Source organism: Bufo bufo, chromosome 8 (genome assembly GCF_905171765.1).
Source record: "Bufo bufo chromosome 8, aBufBuf1.1, whole genome shotgun sequence".
Classification (NCBI taxonomy): domain Eukaryota; kingdom Metazoa; phylum Chordata; class Amphibia; order Anura; family Bufonidae; genus Bufo; species Bufo bufo.
The window spans coordinates 34,372,125-34,386,213 of NC_053396.1; the positions used below are offsets into that span (position 1 = coordinate 34,372,125).

A 14,089-nucleotide genomic window follows, 5' to 3' on the forward strand; every position below is an offset into this window, starting at 1 on the left:
TCTGGCGTCTCTAGTCAGCAAGGCCACCAGCTTCCTAGACTTCTTCCAGGCATAATTCTCTCAGACTGACAGCCTGGGATGTGTTTTTATTTCCCCCTAACGATCCCAGCTGGCTACACCTGGGGATCCCTCAGGCTAGGGGATATTCTGCCCTGGAATGGGCGGTGGACTGTGGAGGTCCCACTATCAAACCTACCTTCCCAGTCCAAATAAAATCCACTTCATCCCCTTCAAAGGGGTTGTCCAATTTCCGATATTGATGATCTATCCTCAGGAGTGTTACTATAACTTTAGACTATTCCCTTTTAAAGGGGTTGTCCGGTTTCCGATACTGATAACTTAACCTCAGGAGTGTTACTACAATTTCTCCTTCCCTTTCAAGTGAACGGGACAGAGGAGCTGTAATTACACTGTTCGCCGCTGCAATGTCGAAGGCAAACAGTTAAAGAGGTTATCCAGGAATAAAAAAAATGAAAATGCCTAAAGGGAACCTGTCACTTGGATTTTGTGTATAGAGCTGAGGACATGGGTTTCTAGATGGCCGCTAGCACATCCACAATACCCAGTCCCCATAGCTCTGTGTGCTTTTATTGTGTAAAAAAACCTATTTGATACATATGCAAATTAACCTGAGATGAGTCCTGTCCCTGACAGCAGTAATCAAAGCAAAAAGGTGGCTACTTTGAAGAACCTAGAATATGACATATTTTCAGTTGTTTCACACTTGTTTGTTATGTATATAATTCCACATGTGTTAATTCATACTTTTGATGCCTTCATAGTCATGAAAATAAAGAAAACTCTTTGAATGAGAGAGATTCAACAAAAGTTCTTATCTGTATTCAAGATCATGTAGCTGAATATCTGGAGGGAGGCCCCTTCCTAGCCTCTCTACTCTGTCCCTGTCGGTTCCATAGCCCAGGGTTAAGGCCTGCAAGTATTCTACCTAGAGGTGAGCAATCCACTCCTATAGATCGCTCTTCCAGGATAACCAATGTCTAAACTGTATGCAGCCGAGTATTTGAGGAATTATCACGTTTATGCCAGACAAAGGATTAGCAGAATAGTCATTACCTGAGGACTTATTAGGCACCTTTGTAGTAGGTGTAGGAGATAGCTTTAAGCATCTACATCCCCAGTATAAATCCTGAGGACAGTCAGGCCAACTGTCAGAACAGCATTGGAATAGAAGTTTCAGGATTCAGAAAAGCACCTTTTTATTCAAGGACTAGAATCAGGCCGGAGCTGTTACCAGTGTTAATACTTTCATTATTACCAGCCTAGTCTGAGCAGTCTTTTCTTATGTATTACAAGAGCCTGTACTTCATTGAGGATTTGCATTTCCCTATCCCCATATGTATGGGAGATTGTGCTTAATGCCGGATTGTATCAAGAGAGTTTAATGCCTATGGATGTAGTGTTATCAAGAGTCATCATCAGTAACGTGCCATTTGGAGTTTCACCCTGTTTGCCTCAGACTCAGTTCCTCTATTAACACTATAGTAAATGGTTGTACCTCCATCCAAAAGGTACTGGCGTCACGACTACAAGGGACATTGCCACTGGCACATTAATACAGACCATCAAGGGCACCTCAAACCACCATCTGGCCAGTGTCCCTTACACCAGAGTGTGCCCCAGAGAATCCTTGTGCCATTCTCCTTTTCACTTATGCGAGCCTGCCCAGGGACAACGTAACCGTGAGTAACCAGAACTGTATTTACCTCGGCCCACCTATTGCTCACACCGTGACCTCACACATAATTCCCCTGCAAGGTCTGGCATGCCGCACATGTAGCCTAATAAAGTAATATTTAAGTATTTTCATTTTCTTTATTCCCGGAGAACCCCTTTAAACAGTGAAGAGAACAGAGTGTGCTGTGTTCTCTTCAAACAGCTGAGTGGTTGAGTTCCTGGGAGTCGGACCCCCGCCGATCTAATATTGATGACCTATCCTGAGGATACTAAATCTCTGTCTTGAACGCAAGGGCAGACTGGGAACTTAAAGTTGCCCTGGAATAAAAACAAAAGGTGGCCCCATTTTATAGGCAGGTCCAAATTAACAGAAGGTGGGGCAACACAAGTAGGTAGGGTCAACAATACCATAGTACAAAATACCATCTCAGAAAAACCAAATAACACAATATACTGCCCCAAAAGCTGGCCCCCTATGGTGGCCATCAATGCCTACCATTTTCTGCCCTCTTCCTCCAGTTCTCTCTAATTAAGATATGGAGCTGGGGGCTTAGGAGGTGAGGTGCAGGCCACAGCAGTTGAATGCAAAAGGACATGTGTGGTAGCTGGCTGGGTACATAAGTATCTGATTCTCACAGCGTTAATTACTGTTGGGAGTTCATTACGTACCTGGTCAGCGACAGAGAGAAGGGCTGGGTGGCCCCCTGGGGCATTGGCCCACCTGTGGCCCCCTGGGGCATCAGCCCAGGTCTATGTCCATTCCGCCCCTGCTTGAACCATACATCTCTGTTGGTCAAGACAAGGACAGGATTTTTGTGGCTAAGTGTAAAAAAAAATGGTGCATAAGTTACTAATGGGTAGATTATGCACCAGGTTAATTTGTGGTGTGATATCTAAGAGTGGTGTTCCACCTAAATCCACTCAAGAAATCCAACTTGCAAAAATATTCTTAGGTGCCACAAAAAAAAAAAAAAAAAGTTCCTATACAGAGAGAGCAAGCTGAGATCATAAAAATTTTATTGAACTACTAATTACATTTTATTGAGATAAAACAGGAAAATTCATCTAAGATACATGGGAATTTATTATGTTTTCTAGAAATAAATTTTAGGTCTCCTCATACCTGAACAGACTGAGTTCATCTCCATTTTCTTCAGTGTAGGCTCGATTTCCAGCTTGTGGGTGCTCCATACAAATACAATGTCGTGTTCCACTTTATTGCACAGTGACAGCTTTTGTATCTGGTCTCGACTGAGAACTTTTGCCCACACGTTAAGACTGGTGATATTACCGCTAAATGATTCCTTTTCTTTGAATGTGCCACCATAAGAATCTTGATCTTGCCCAATGATAAAGATGCCCCCCATGAGGATATCCTCGGAGGCAGGGATCCTGGATGAGGTTTTCCATTCACCATCGGCATACAGACTCATGGTTTCATTCCTTCTTTGCCAAGTTATGCAGATGTGATGCCACTGCCCATCATTGGAGAACACAGAAGAATACCTTGAATGATGGCCATGAATTATGCCGGCAAACCGGACAAAGCCATCCTCATCACTCATTCCTCGGAGTTGAAACTCGTTAGTGAAGTTCTTCGCTGCATATGAGAAGACAGTTTCAAAATCCTTACTGGGGTTGCCCCACTGAATATGGGCACAAACTGTAATTTCGTGAAAGGATGGAAATTTTGCCATTAATTTGGCATATTTAGTGTCTGTTCTGTGCTCATAAACTAGAACTGTGAGGGACTGCAACTCTGAAAGACAATCGAAAGAAGCCATGAGGAAAAAGAGACACGATGAGAGAAGACATAGACTGATAGAGGACGAAAATGGGGCCCCCTTCTGATGCTGGTAAACCCACACCTCTAAACTTTTGACAAAGGAGGACTTGGTGCTTATTTGCCATTATACATCATTAGGCAGGTTCTGATTACCCATTAAACCTCTTCGAACACCTTGACATATACATTAAACTGTACTGTACTGTAGAGACCAAGCAATTGCAGTTTCAAACAAGACAGAGAAAAAAAAAACGTTAAAAATATTTGCAAAAATTCTAAATGTATAAAAAACAAAAATATTAATTCAACTCCATCAACCACATATTTAAGAGGGCATTCTTTACTGCTAACAATATCAAATGTGTCATTCTTGGTTTCATAATTAAAAATAAAAAGTAAAATAATGGCTCTTTTTCATAGTCTACCCCCTTTTTATCTAATTTTTTTTTAAAAGAGTTTTCCTATATTTTTAATTGAGGACCTATCCACTGGATAGGTAATCAGTGTCTGATCGGTGGGGGTCTGACACCCCATGATCCTCTGTTTTAGAAGGCACTGGCACACAATAGCGTTGCGGCCTTCTCGTAGCTTTTTCCTGGCCTAGGCGCAGCTCAGCCCCATAGAAGTGAATGGGCCTGAGCTGCGATACCAAGCACGACCACTATACAATGTACGGCGTTGTGCTTCATGAGCAAAGAAGGCAGCGGCGAGTGTCGGTGCCTTCTCAAAACAGCTGATAGGCGGGGATCCCGGTTGTTGGACCTCCACCACATACCGATAACCTATCCAGAGGATAGGTCATTAGTTAAAAAGTCTTGGAAAACCCCCTGACTATGAAAAAGAGCTTTTTATAATTTATATTTTTTTATTATTATTATTATTATCATCATGAAACCAAGAATGACACATTTGATATCGCTAACAGTAAAGAAAGACCTGCTAAATATGTGGCTGGGTTGAATTTATATTTGTATTTTTTATGATTAGAATTTTTGCAAATCTTTTTTTCTTTTATATTTTTTTTATGATGAAACCAAGAATGACAAATTTGATACTGCAGTAAAGTAGGGAAAGCCTTGTTAAATATGTGGTCAGAAAAGACATCACGATTAACAGAGAATGTAAAGAAGTTGTTGGATAATGGAGGGACTAGATTATAGGATTATAGGAATAAGGCATGTGATCTAGCAGACGAGGGAAATCAGAACTAGTGTAAAGGAAAACTGGCTTAGTTGCCCATAGCAACCAATCAGATTCCAAAGCATCTCTGAAAAATGAAAGGTGGAATCTGATTGGTTGCTATGGGTTACCAAACCAGTTTCCCTTTACACCAGTTTCGATAAATCTCCTGGCATGGGATCTCAAAACCACAGCAAATCACATTGTTTAAATAATAAACCAGCTGCACCCACTCAGAACAGATCAGGTTGTATTATATCGAAAATGAACATGCTGGGAAAAAAACGGATCCGTTGACTTACATGGTGTTCAGTTTGCCATGCCGCACACAAACGCTGCGTGCAGCGGTCTTCTGTCCAGTATGGGAATGCAACAAACCGGAACGGAATGCTTTCTGGTTCCGTTCAGTTTTGTCTACATTGACAATGAATGGGGACAAAACTGAAGCGTTTTCCTCCGGTTTGGAGACCCTCTGCCGGATCTCGATACCGGAAAGGAAAACGCAGATGTGAAAGTAGCCTTAGACAGTTTTTTTGGCAAAACTGAGCCCATACATTCATGTGAAGGATTTGCTCTACAATGTATACTAACAATAGTTCTATAATGTGACACATGCAGAGATCTTACCTGGAATTTTCTCTTTCTTCAGCCAAATAGGAAACTGAACCAAATTTCCACTTAGGTCCTGCACCCCTTGTGTTTCGGAAAGCAGAGACGCAAATTTATACTCGCAGTATTTTTCAGCTTGTGCGTAAACCTGTGGTTTGCTGACATACTCATATACCGCATGATGGGTTTCAATGAAATTTTGAGGGGTCTTCCAGCCTAGAAAGAAAAGCATTGAGAGAGTTTGCCTTGTACTTGATGAAAAACTCTGCACCCCATGTGTCCAAATGCGCATGTAAAAATGAATGGATCCATATGCTGTCCATGTAGAACACATCACAGCACACATGCATGATTTACTGAAGCGTGAATACGCCGTAAGAACCTTACAACCTTTTTTTCTACCCTCGGACACCCCCTTTTAGTTCTCCCCATCCCAATGAAGTAACATATTAGGGATTAAACAATAATGTGGTTCTATAAATACAGGTGAAACTCGAAAAATTAGAATATCGTGCAAAAGACCATTTCTTTCAGTAATGCAAATTAAAAGGAATTGCATTAATGCAGCTTAAACTTAGAATTTTGTGAAAAGGTTCAGTATTCTAGGCTCAAAGTCTCACACTCTAGTCAGCTAATTAATCCATACCCCCTGAGCAAAGGGGACCTGAGATTGTGACTTTGGGGTCTCATAAGCTGTAAGCCATAATCATCCAAATTATAACAAATAAAGGCCTGAAATATCTCGCTTTGCATGTAATGAGTCTATCTCGTATGTTAGTTTCACCTTTTAAGCTGCATTACTGAAATAAATGAACTTTGCACGGTATTCAAATTTTTGGAGTTTCACCTGTACATGCAGAAGCGGCAATTGCAGAGAGAACAGAGCCTGTAGGTGTAATGGCAATGCTCCTGTTGCTGCTAGAGGCTCATAAAACATTATTTTTCTCAGCAATGCAGGCACATATGAACATGGGACCAACATAAATGCCTTCAGCTGCCAAGTGAACATGCAACAGGTCAGCCAGTTTATAGGTACAAATCTGTAGACAGATGCCCTTTAAAGAGGTTGTCCAGTTTTCCCATATAGATGACTTACCCTCAGGATAGGTCATCAATATCAGATTGGCAGGGGGTCTGACTCCTGGTACCCTTGCCGATTAGCAATTAGCTCTGCCGATTCAAGAGCATGCTGCAGTTTTTGTCCGGCCGCCTCTCGGCATGTTTGCCGTGTTGCGGCTGCATCTCCCGCCCGTCCCTCCATTATAGTTAATGGGGCCAGAGTGGACTTCCGGTGGCACACATGGGCTAGCGTTAGTACGGATGACCCTGCTAATGCTAATGTGAGAGCAGCCTAAGTCCCACACATAACTTCCTGCAGGGGCTGAGTCAGGATTATTAACCTCAACAGATCCATACAAAACTATACAGGGTACATTACATAACAAGAACAATTATAAGTACTGAGTTGCACTGTGACCCCGTTAATTTGTGAGGCTGCACTGCTACACTGCCATCTTTGGTCGCATGACACTTTTCGCGGCCAAGGTCACTGTGTAGCTCCAGCCTTAAAGGGGTCATCCGGTAATTAATATTGATGACCTGTCCTCTGGATAGGTCATCAATATCATATCAGCAGGGGTCTGACACCTGGGACCCCTGTCGATCAGAAGTTAGTAAGACGCCGGAGCTGTGAAAGGGGCTGAGCGTGATACCAAGCATATGCAATGTATGACCCTGTGCTTGGTAAGCTGCAAGAAGGCCACAGCACTCACAGGAGCACCGGTGCCTTCTCAAAACAGCTGATCCGGGACTCCCACTGATCAGATACTGATGTCCTGAGGATAGGCCATCAGTATAAAAATCTTGGAAAACCCTTTTGAGGCTTCATTCATATGGCCATGTGCAGACTGTGAAATGCGGTCCATATGATGACCACATTTCCTGGAACAACCACGGCTCATGTGATCTGTGATGCTGTGAGCTCCAGTCAAACCATGGGTCTACAGTCCCATACTCATTTAAGTTCAGGATAACAGATCCATGGATGGGCTGGGACTCACACCATTATGGGTCACTATGATGCAGTGAGTTTGACTTACACAAGCTACGTTCAGTCTGGGAAATGTGGCCATCACATAGATTGTGCTTCACGGACCACACACAGCCATGTGAAAGGAGCCTTGCCAGGTTTCCCAGAGTTGTGTTACGACACTCTTCTACACCGCTACAATCTGTTAAGAGACTTTACCTTGTCATCTGATATGATTTTACATTATGTCATTCACAAATGTGCGTAAACCATGTTAAATGTAAATTATTGTTGTAATTTCCCATGTTCACCAGCAGGTGGCAGCAATGCGTTGCTAAGGAGTTAGCTACAGTTTAGTACATCTAAGCTGGAATAGTTCATTCCAGCTTAGCTCCCCCTCTGTGGAGATGTGGACTATTGCCACAGCCTACACCCTGGGTGGAGAAGGAAGTTAGAGAGAAGTGCAGCCCACCCCCTGCTTGGGGTAGGGTGTGTGTGTTAGGAGCTCCAAGATATAGGGAACAAAGCTAGGACCAAGTCTCGTGCTGAGACATTGATCACAATCCCCAGCCTGAGTTCTACAGCCTCAGCTGGATGAAGCAAGCAGACAACCTCCAGTTCCAGGAAGAAAGCATTCCCTGTGAATACAACTGTGAGCAAAGTCCAGAGACCTAGGAGAAACCATATTCCTCCTCAGCTAGTCAGTCTCCATACAGCAGAAGATATAAAGTAGTGCAGAAGCCAAATTCCTGCCACAGTAGAGAGCTAAGAAGTAGACACCCTTTCCTGCAAGCTCCAGGTTGATAGAGCAGAAGATTCATTCCTGCCAACCATTGCTGAAAGCCTGCTGTGACCTACGACCAAAGCTGTACCTTGCTTGGATGAAAGTTATTCTCAGTAAAGACAAGTTTGAACTTTACCAAAGGTCTGGATCTCAATTTCTGCTGCAAAATCCCTCTATTACTTCTCCTATCACTACACTTTTTATTGCAAATGAGCCAGGAGTCCAGCCGTACCCAGATAGGAGACACCGTTGACACCCTTACCATCACCATACAGAGACATTATAGGCAATCACACCACTCTGGCATTCCTAACCTGGGACGTGCGCTAAAACACCTTGAAAGGGCCCTGTGATAGTACACTGCGCATGCTGCAATTTGCGTCACAACAAATACTGAATAGTTTAAACAACCCGTTCCTGGCCACTGCATTTCTGGTCTGGGCTATGGACAGGACATCATTTCTGCTGTGTTGAGGGCTAGGACTATACCTCTCCCTGGTGCATGCGCATATGAGGTGGATTCAGGAGAAGTTCTTACCCTGTCCATAGCAGTAATGATGTCCTGTACATAGCCCATGTAAAAAGCCTGGTAAAGGACGCAATGTTGGTGGAAGTTGAATTTTCAGACGGTTCCCAGGATGCCAATCCACACAACTTTGGAACAGTTGGGGTCATTTACAGAGACCAGCATTCTACCCTGATCTTTATTTCCCCCCTGCGCTGTCGTATAATTCGGACTGGAGCAGTTTTTGCCAACATTTACACTAGCCCCTGGCATGCCCCACTAGACCCTCAATACTTCCAAAACTGGCATAAAAATTACCCCCACTAAGTATGTTACAAACTTACTTCAACAGGTGTTTACCAGGATCCTGCCACTGGGGCACATTTACTATAGTGTCTGCGTTTGTTTTCAGGAGTAAAAAAGCTGTTTCAGATTTTCTTTTTTTTTAAAGTCTAATTTACCAACTGATTTAGCACCTGTTTAGGAGGCATTTGTGCCTTGTTCGTCTAATTTTTATCTTGAGAATATTTTTGGAGTTGTCTTTGTTTTGTGCCTTATTTCCCTTCCCTTATTAGGGCTTGCACATGACCATATTTTGGGGTCTGCAAAAAACGGATCCACAAAAAAATACAGATGACGTCTGTGTGCATTCTGTATTTTGCGGAACAGCTGGCCCCTAATAGAACAATACTATCCTTGTCCGTAATGAGGACAATAATAGGACATGTTCTATTTTTTTGCAGAATGGAAATACGGACACACGGAAATAAAATGCACATGGAGTAACTTCAGTTTTTTTTGGCAGACTCATTGAAATGAATGGTTCTGCATACACTCTGCAACCCCCCGCCCCCCGGAACGGACACGGAAAAAGAAAATACTTTGTGTGCATTAGCCCTACTCCACTCCTGACCAGGCTTATTTTTCCCATCTGTTTTGAGGGGGATTTTTTTTAAATTTGTTTGCATTGAAATAGGAGCTGCAACTTTTTTTCCAGTCATTTGCGCAATTTTTTCATGCACAAACCAATGAGACAAGTCTTAGTGAATATGAACCTGTCTTATAAGAAAACAACCACTAAAGGTCAGACTTAAGCCAGATACGATTAAACTGATTTATTAAGGGATCATAAATTTGAGACAATTTAAAGACAGGCATTTTAAATACACCAGTCTTTTTTTACTTCCCAAAATGTGCCCCATTGGGTCCCAGAAAACACCTTTAGGCCTCTTTAACAAAAGCATTATGGATTCTCTCAGGGTCTGTTCAGGAAAAAACTGATGGTTGTGCACACAAGTTCAGTCAGTTTTGTCTATGATTGCGTTCAGTGTTCCAGTTTTTTCTGCATGGGTGCAATAATTTTTTGATGCGTTTCTCACGCTTGTGAAAAAAAAATGAAGAATAACAATCTACATACCCTAGCAACTAGAGATGAGCGAATTTCATATTTTGAAATTCGTTCACGCTTCGTTTGGTGGTAAAAGCAGAATTGATTTATGTATTCCGTTACCCCGGACCATAACGCAATTCTATGACGGAATGCATAAGAGAATGCCTTTAGAGGCATTCTGTTATTCATTCCATCATAATAGAAGTCTATGGGCTGCAAAACGGATCCGTCCCATTTCCGTTATGCAGGGGAGGCCTCTCCTGCACAATGGAAATGGGGGGGATCCGTTATGCAGGCCATAGACTTCTATTATGACAGAATTAATAACGGAATGCATCTAAAGGCATTCCGTCATAGAATTGTGTTATGGTCCATGGTAACAGTATCCATAAATCAATTCTGCTTTTACCAGCAAACGAAGCGTGAACAAATTTCAAAATATGAAATTCGCTCACCTCTACTAGCAACCATCAGTGAAAAACACATTTCATCCACACGCAATCTGTTTTTCACTGAAGCCCCATTCACTTCTATGGAACTAGAGCCGCATGAAAAATGCTGAATATATATATATATATATATATATATACAGTTGCAAGAAAAAGTATGTGAACCCTTTGGAATGATATGGATTTCTGCACAAATTGGTCATAAAATGTGATCTGATCTTCATCTAAGTCACAACAATAGACAATCACAGTCTGCTTAAACTAATAACACACAAAGAATTAAATGTTACCATGTTTTTATTAAACACACCATGTAAACATTCACAGTGCAGATGGAAAAAGTATGTGAACCCTTGGATTTAATAACTGGTTGAACCTCCTTTGGCAGCAATAACTTCAACCAAACGTTTCCTGTAGTTGCAGATCAGACGTGCACAACGGCCAGGAGTAATTCTTGACCATTCCTCTTTACAGAACTGTTTCAGTTCAGCAATATTCTTGGGATGTCTGGTGTGAATCGCTTTCTTGAGGTCATGCCACAGCATCTCAATTGGGTTGAGGTCAGGACTCTGACTGGGCCACTCCAGAAGGCGTATTTTCTTGTGTTTAAGCCATTCTGTTGTTGATTTACTTCTATGCTTTGGGTCGTTGTCCTGTTGCAACACCCATCTTCTGTTGAGCTTCAGCTGGTGGACAGATGGCCTTAAGTTCTCCTGCAAAATGTCTTGATAAACTTGGGAATTCATTTTTCCTTCGATGATAGCAATCCGTCCAGGCCCTGATGCAGCAAAGCAGCCCCAAACCATGATGCACGCACCACCATACTTCACAGTTGGGATGAGGTTTTTATGTTGGTGTGCTGTGCCTCTTTTTCCCCACACCTAGTGTTGTGTGTTTCTTCCAAACAACTCAACTTTGATTTCATCTGTCCACTGAATATTTTGCCAGTACTGCTATGGAACATCCAGGTGCTCTTGTGCAAACTGTAAACGTGCAGCAATGTTTTTTTGGACGGCAGTGGCTTCCTCTGTGGTATCCTCCCATGAAATCCATTCTTATTTAGGGTTTTATGTATCGTAGATTTGCTAACAGGGATGTTAGCATATGCCAGAGACTTTTGTAAGTCTTTAGCTGACACTCTAGGATACTTCTTCACCTCATTGAGCAGTCTGTGCTGTGCTTTTGCAGTCATCTTTACAGGACGGCCACTCCTAGGGAGAGTAGCAGCAGTGCTGAACTTTCTCCATTTATAGACAATTTGTCTTACCGTGGACTGATGAACAGCAAGGCTTTTGGAGATACTTTTATAACCCTTTCCAGATTTATGCAAGTCAACAATTCTTAATCATAGGTCTTCTGAGAGCTCTTTTGTGCGAGGCATCATTCACATCAGGCAATGATTCTTGTGAAAAGCAAACGCAGAACTGGTGTGTGTTTTTTATAGGGCAGGGCAGCTGTAACCAAGACCTCCAATCTCATCTCATTGATTGGACTCCAGTTGGCTGACACCTCACTCCAATTAGCTCTTGGAGATGTCATTAGTCTAGGGGTTCACATACTTTTTCCACCTGCACTGTGAATGTTTACATGGTGTGTTCAATAAAAACATGGTAACATTTAATTATTTGTGTGTTATTAGTTTAAGTAGACTGTGATTGTCTATTGTTGTGACTTCGATGAAGATCAGATCACATTTTATGACCAATTTGTGCAGAAATCCATATCATTCCAAGGGGTTCACATACTTTTTCTTGCAACTGTATGCGTAAAATAAAAATATAGAACATGTTGTGATTTTTCCTGAATGCAAAAAAGATGTGTGAAATGAATTGGTCATGATGCGTTTGCTTCACGAGTCGCACCCTGACAGAAAACTTGCTCGTGTGAAAGAGTCCTATGGCCACATAGTAAGGTTTTCTGGTGTAGTTTTGGAACCCAAAACCAAGAGTGAATGAAAAAAAGAGGAGAAGTCCTTTATACATTTTCTTCTTTCATGATGTAATGTCCCAGAGTGCCATTACCATTCCTTTTGGCGCCTTGCTACTTTCTCCTATGTGCAAATTTTTATCACCTAATGTGCTTCATGTCATCTTCTCATAATGTGCATATTTATGTTCATGAAACTGGTTATGTTCATGTAATTGCCTGGTCTACCAGCAGATGGTGGCAACATTGGCAAGGTTAGTTTCCCTGGAAAGGAACCTTCTAGTTTCATTCCAGCCCTCTCTAGAGAGGGAGGAGTTTAGTTAGTAAGTCAGTCTACCCTACCCCCTCGTGGGGAGAGGTTGTGTGAGGAGTTCGTCTGACTTAACCTTTGCTAGTGGAAGGCAGCAGGCCTAGTCCTGTCTGGATAGGTTCTGTTAGTCCTACGCCAGCCTTATCTGGAGGTTGTGCACACCTAAACATAAGTGAGCTTGAGGTACTCTAAAGCCAGGACAAAAAGTTCCTAGGATTCAAGTAAGAGACAGACTACAGCTAAACTAAGTTCCAGCAGCATAGCAAAGCTGAGATAGTTGCAGAGAAGTAATTGCCTGCCAGATTATGCCAATACCTGCTGATGACCAAGATGCCGTTTTGGAAACTGTTTGGATCACCATTTATGCCATGTAAAAGCAACTGTTCAACGTTACAAGTCTGGACTCCATTTATTGTACTTATTCATCATCCAAGTTCACCTACCCCTTTTTGCACTGCTTTGGACCACATCACGTCTGGGATCTAAGGATATCCAGGTAGGAACACTCTGACACGGGTATATAACATCTACATAGACCGTGGACCATCCCTGCACCACTCTGGGAATCCTACCCTGGGTACCAACATTACCATCTGTAAAGGGGACTCCATGTCCTCATTGATTAACTGTAACCGGCATCATGTTTACTTGCTCTATAAGAGGGACATATTTCGTAGAAACCTCCCAAGGGGCAAGGGATACCCCAGGCGTGGCCAGTGGGCCTGTTGCAATGATCCATTCCTGATTTTGGCCTCCAAAACTGCATTTAGAAACACAATGGTGTGGCCGTACTGTTAAAACCCACACCCACATTTAAGGACAGTTACGTCCTTATAAACTGTATAAAAGCTTCACCCTGACTGCCTACACTGCCTGTAGTGAGCGCTTACCGCTCACACAGGCATTGCTCCCGGCGGCTGCTTCATTAGTCAGCATGCCAGGAGTGCAGGGAGAAATTCATGCAAAACTAATACTATATGAAAGAAAAATGGAGCAAGAACCTACCTGCAACACTTGTCTGGTTTGCTTCAACTTTATTCCAGCACGTGCAAACACCACACACCTGTGATGAGATGGATGGAAGTGAATAAAATATCCAAAGGCTGGGTTCTCACATTCAGGTATATTGATGCAGTTTTTGAAGCCAGAATAAGAATCATAAATGGAGAGAAAGTATAAGGTCACTTTCAGACGAGCAAGTTGCACACTCCTGACTCGCTGTGTGAGTATAAGACAGCTCCCGTCCTGACCTCCCAGTACTAACAGGTCGCATAGCATTATACTGATTTATGATGTTATGTAAGGGGTCATGCACATGACCGTATGTATTATGCGGTCTTCAAAAAAAGATCCGGAAAAAATATAGATGACTTCCTTGTGCATTCCGTATTTTGCGGAACGGAACAGCTGGTCCCTAATAATGTGGC

At 42.5% G+C, this 14,089-nt stretch overlaps 1 protein-coding gene across 1 annotated transcript in view; it reads right to left on the bottom strand.

Moving 5' to 3' along the window:
* ADGRD2 (adhesion G protein-coupled receptor D2) overlaps positions 1-13,822 on the bottom strand; it is a 388,936-nt gene extending 375,114 nt beyond the window's left edge. The window contains exons 1-4 of the mRNA XM_040406278.1: positions 13,778-13,822; positions 13,668-13,725; positions 5,288-5,485; positions 2,819-3,454 (exon numbers count right to left, since the gene is read on the bottom strand). Coding sequence (XP_040262212.1) covers positions 2,819-3,454; positions 5,288-5,485; positions 13,668-13,725; positions 13,778-13,822 — 937 coding nt within the window. The remainder of the gene's footprint in view (positions 1-2,818; positions 3,455-5,287; positions 5,486-13,667; positions 13,726-13,777) is intronic.
* Between the last annotated feature and the right edge of the window lie 267 nt (positions 13,823-14,089).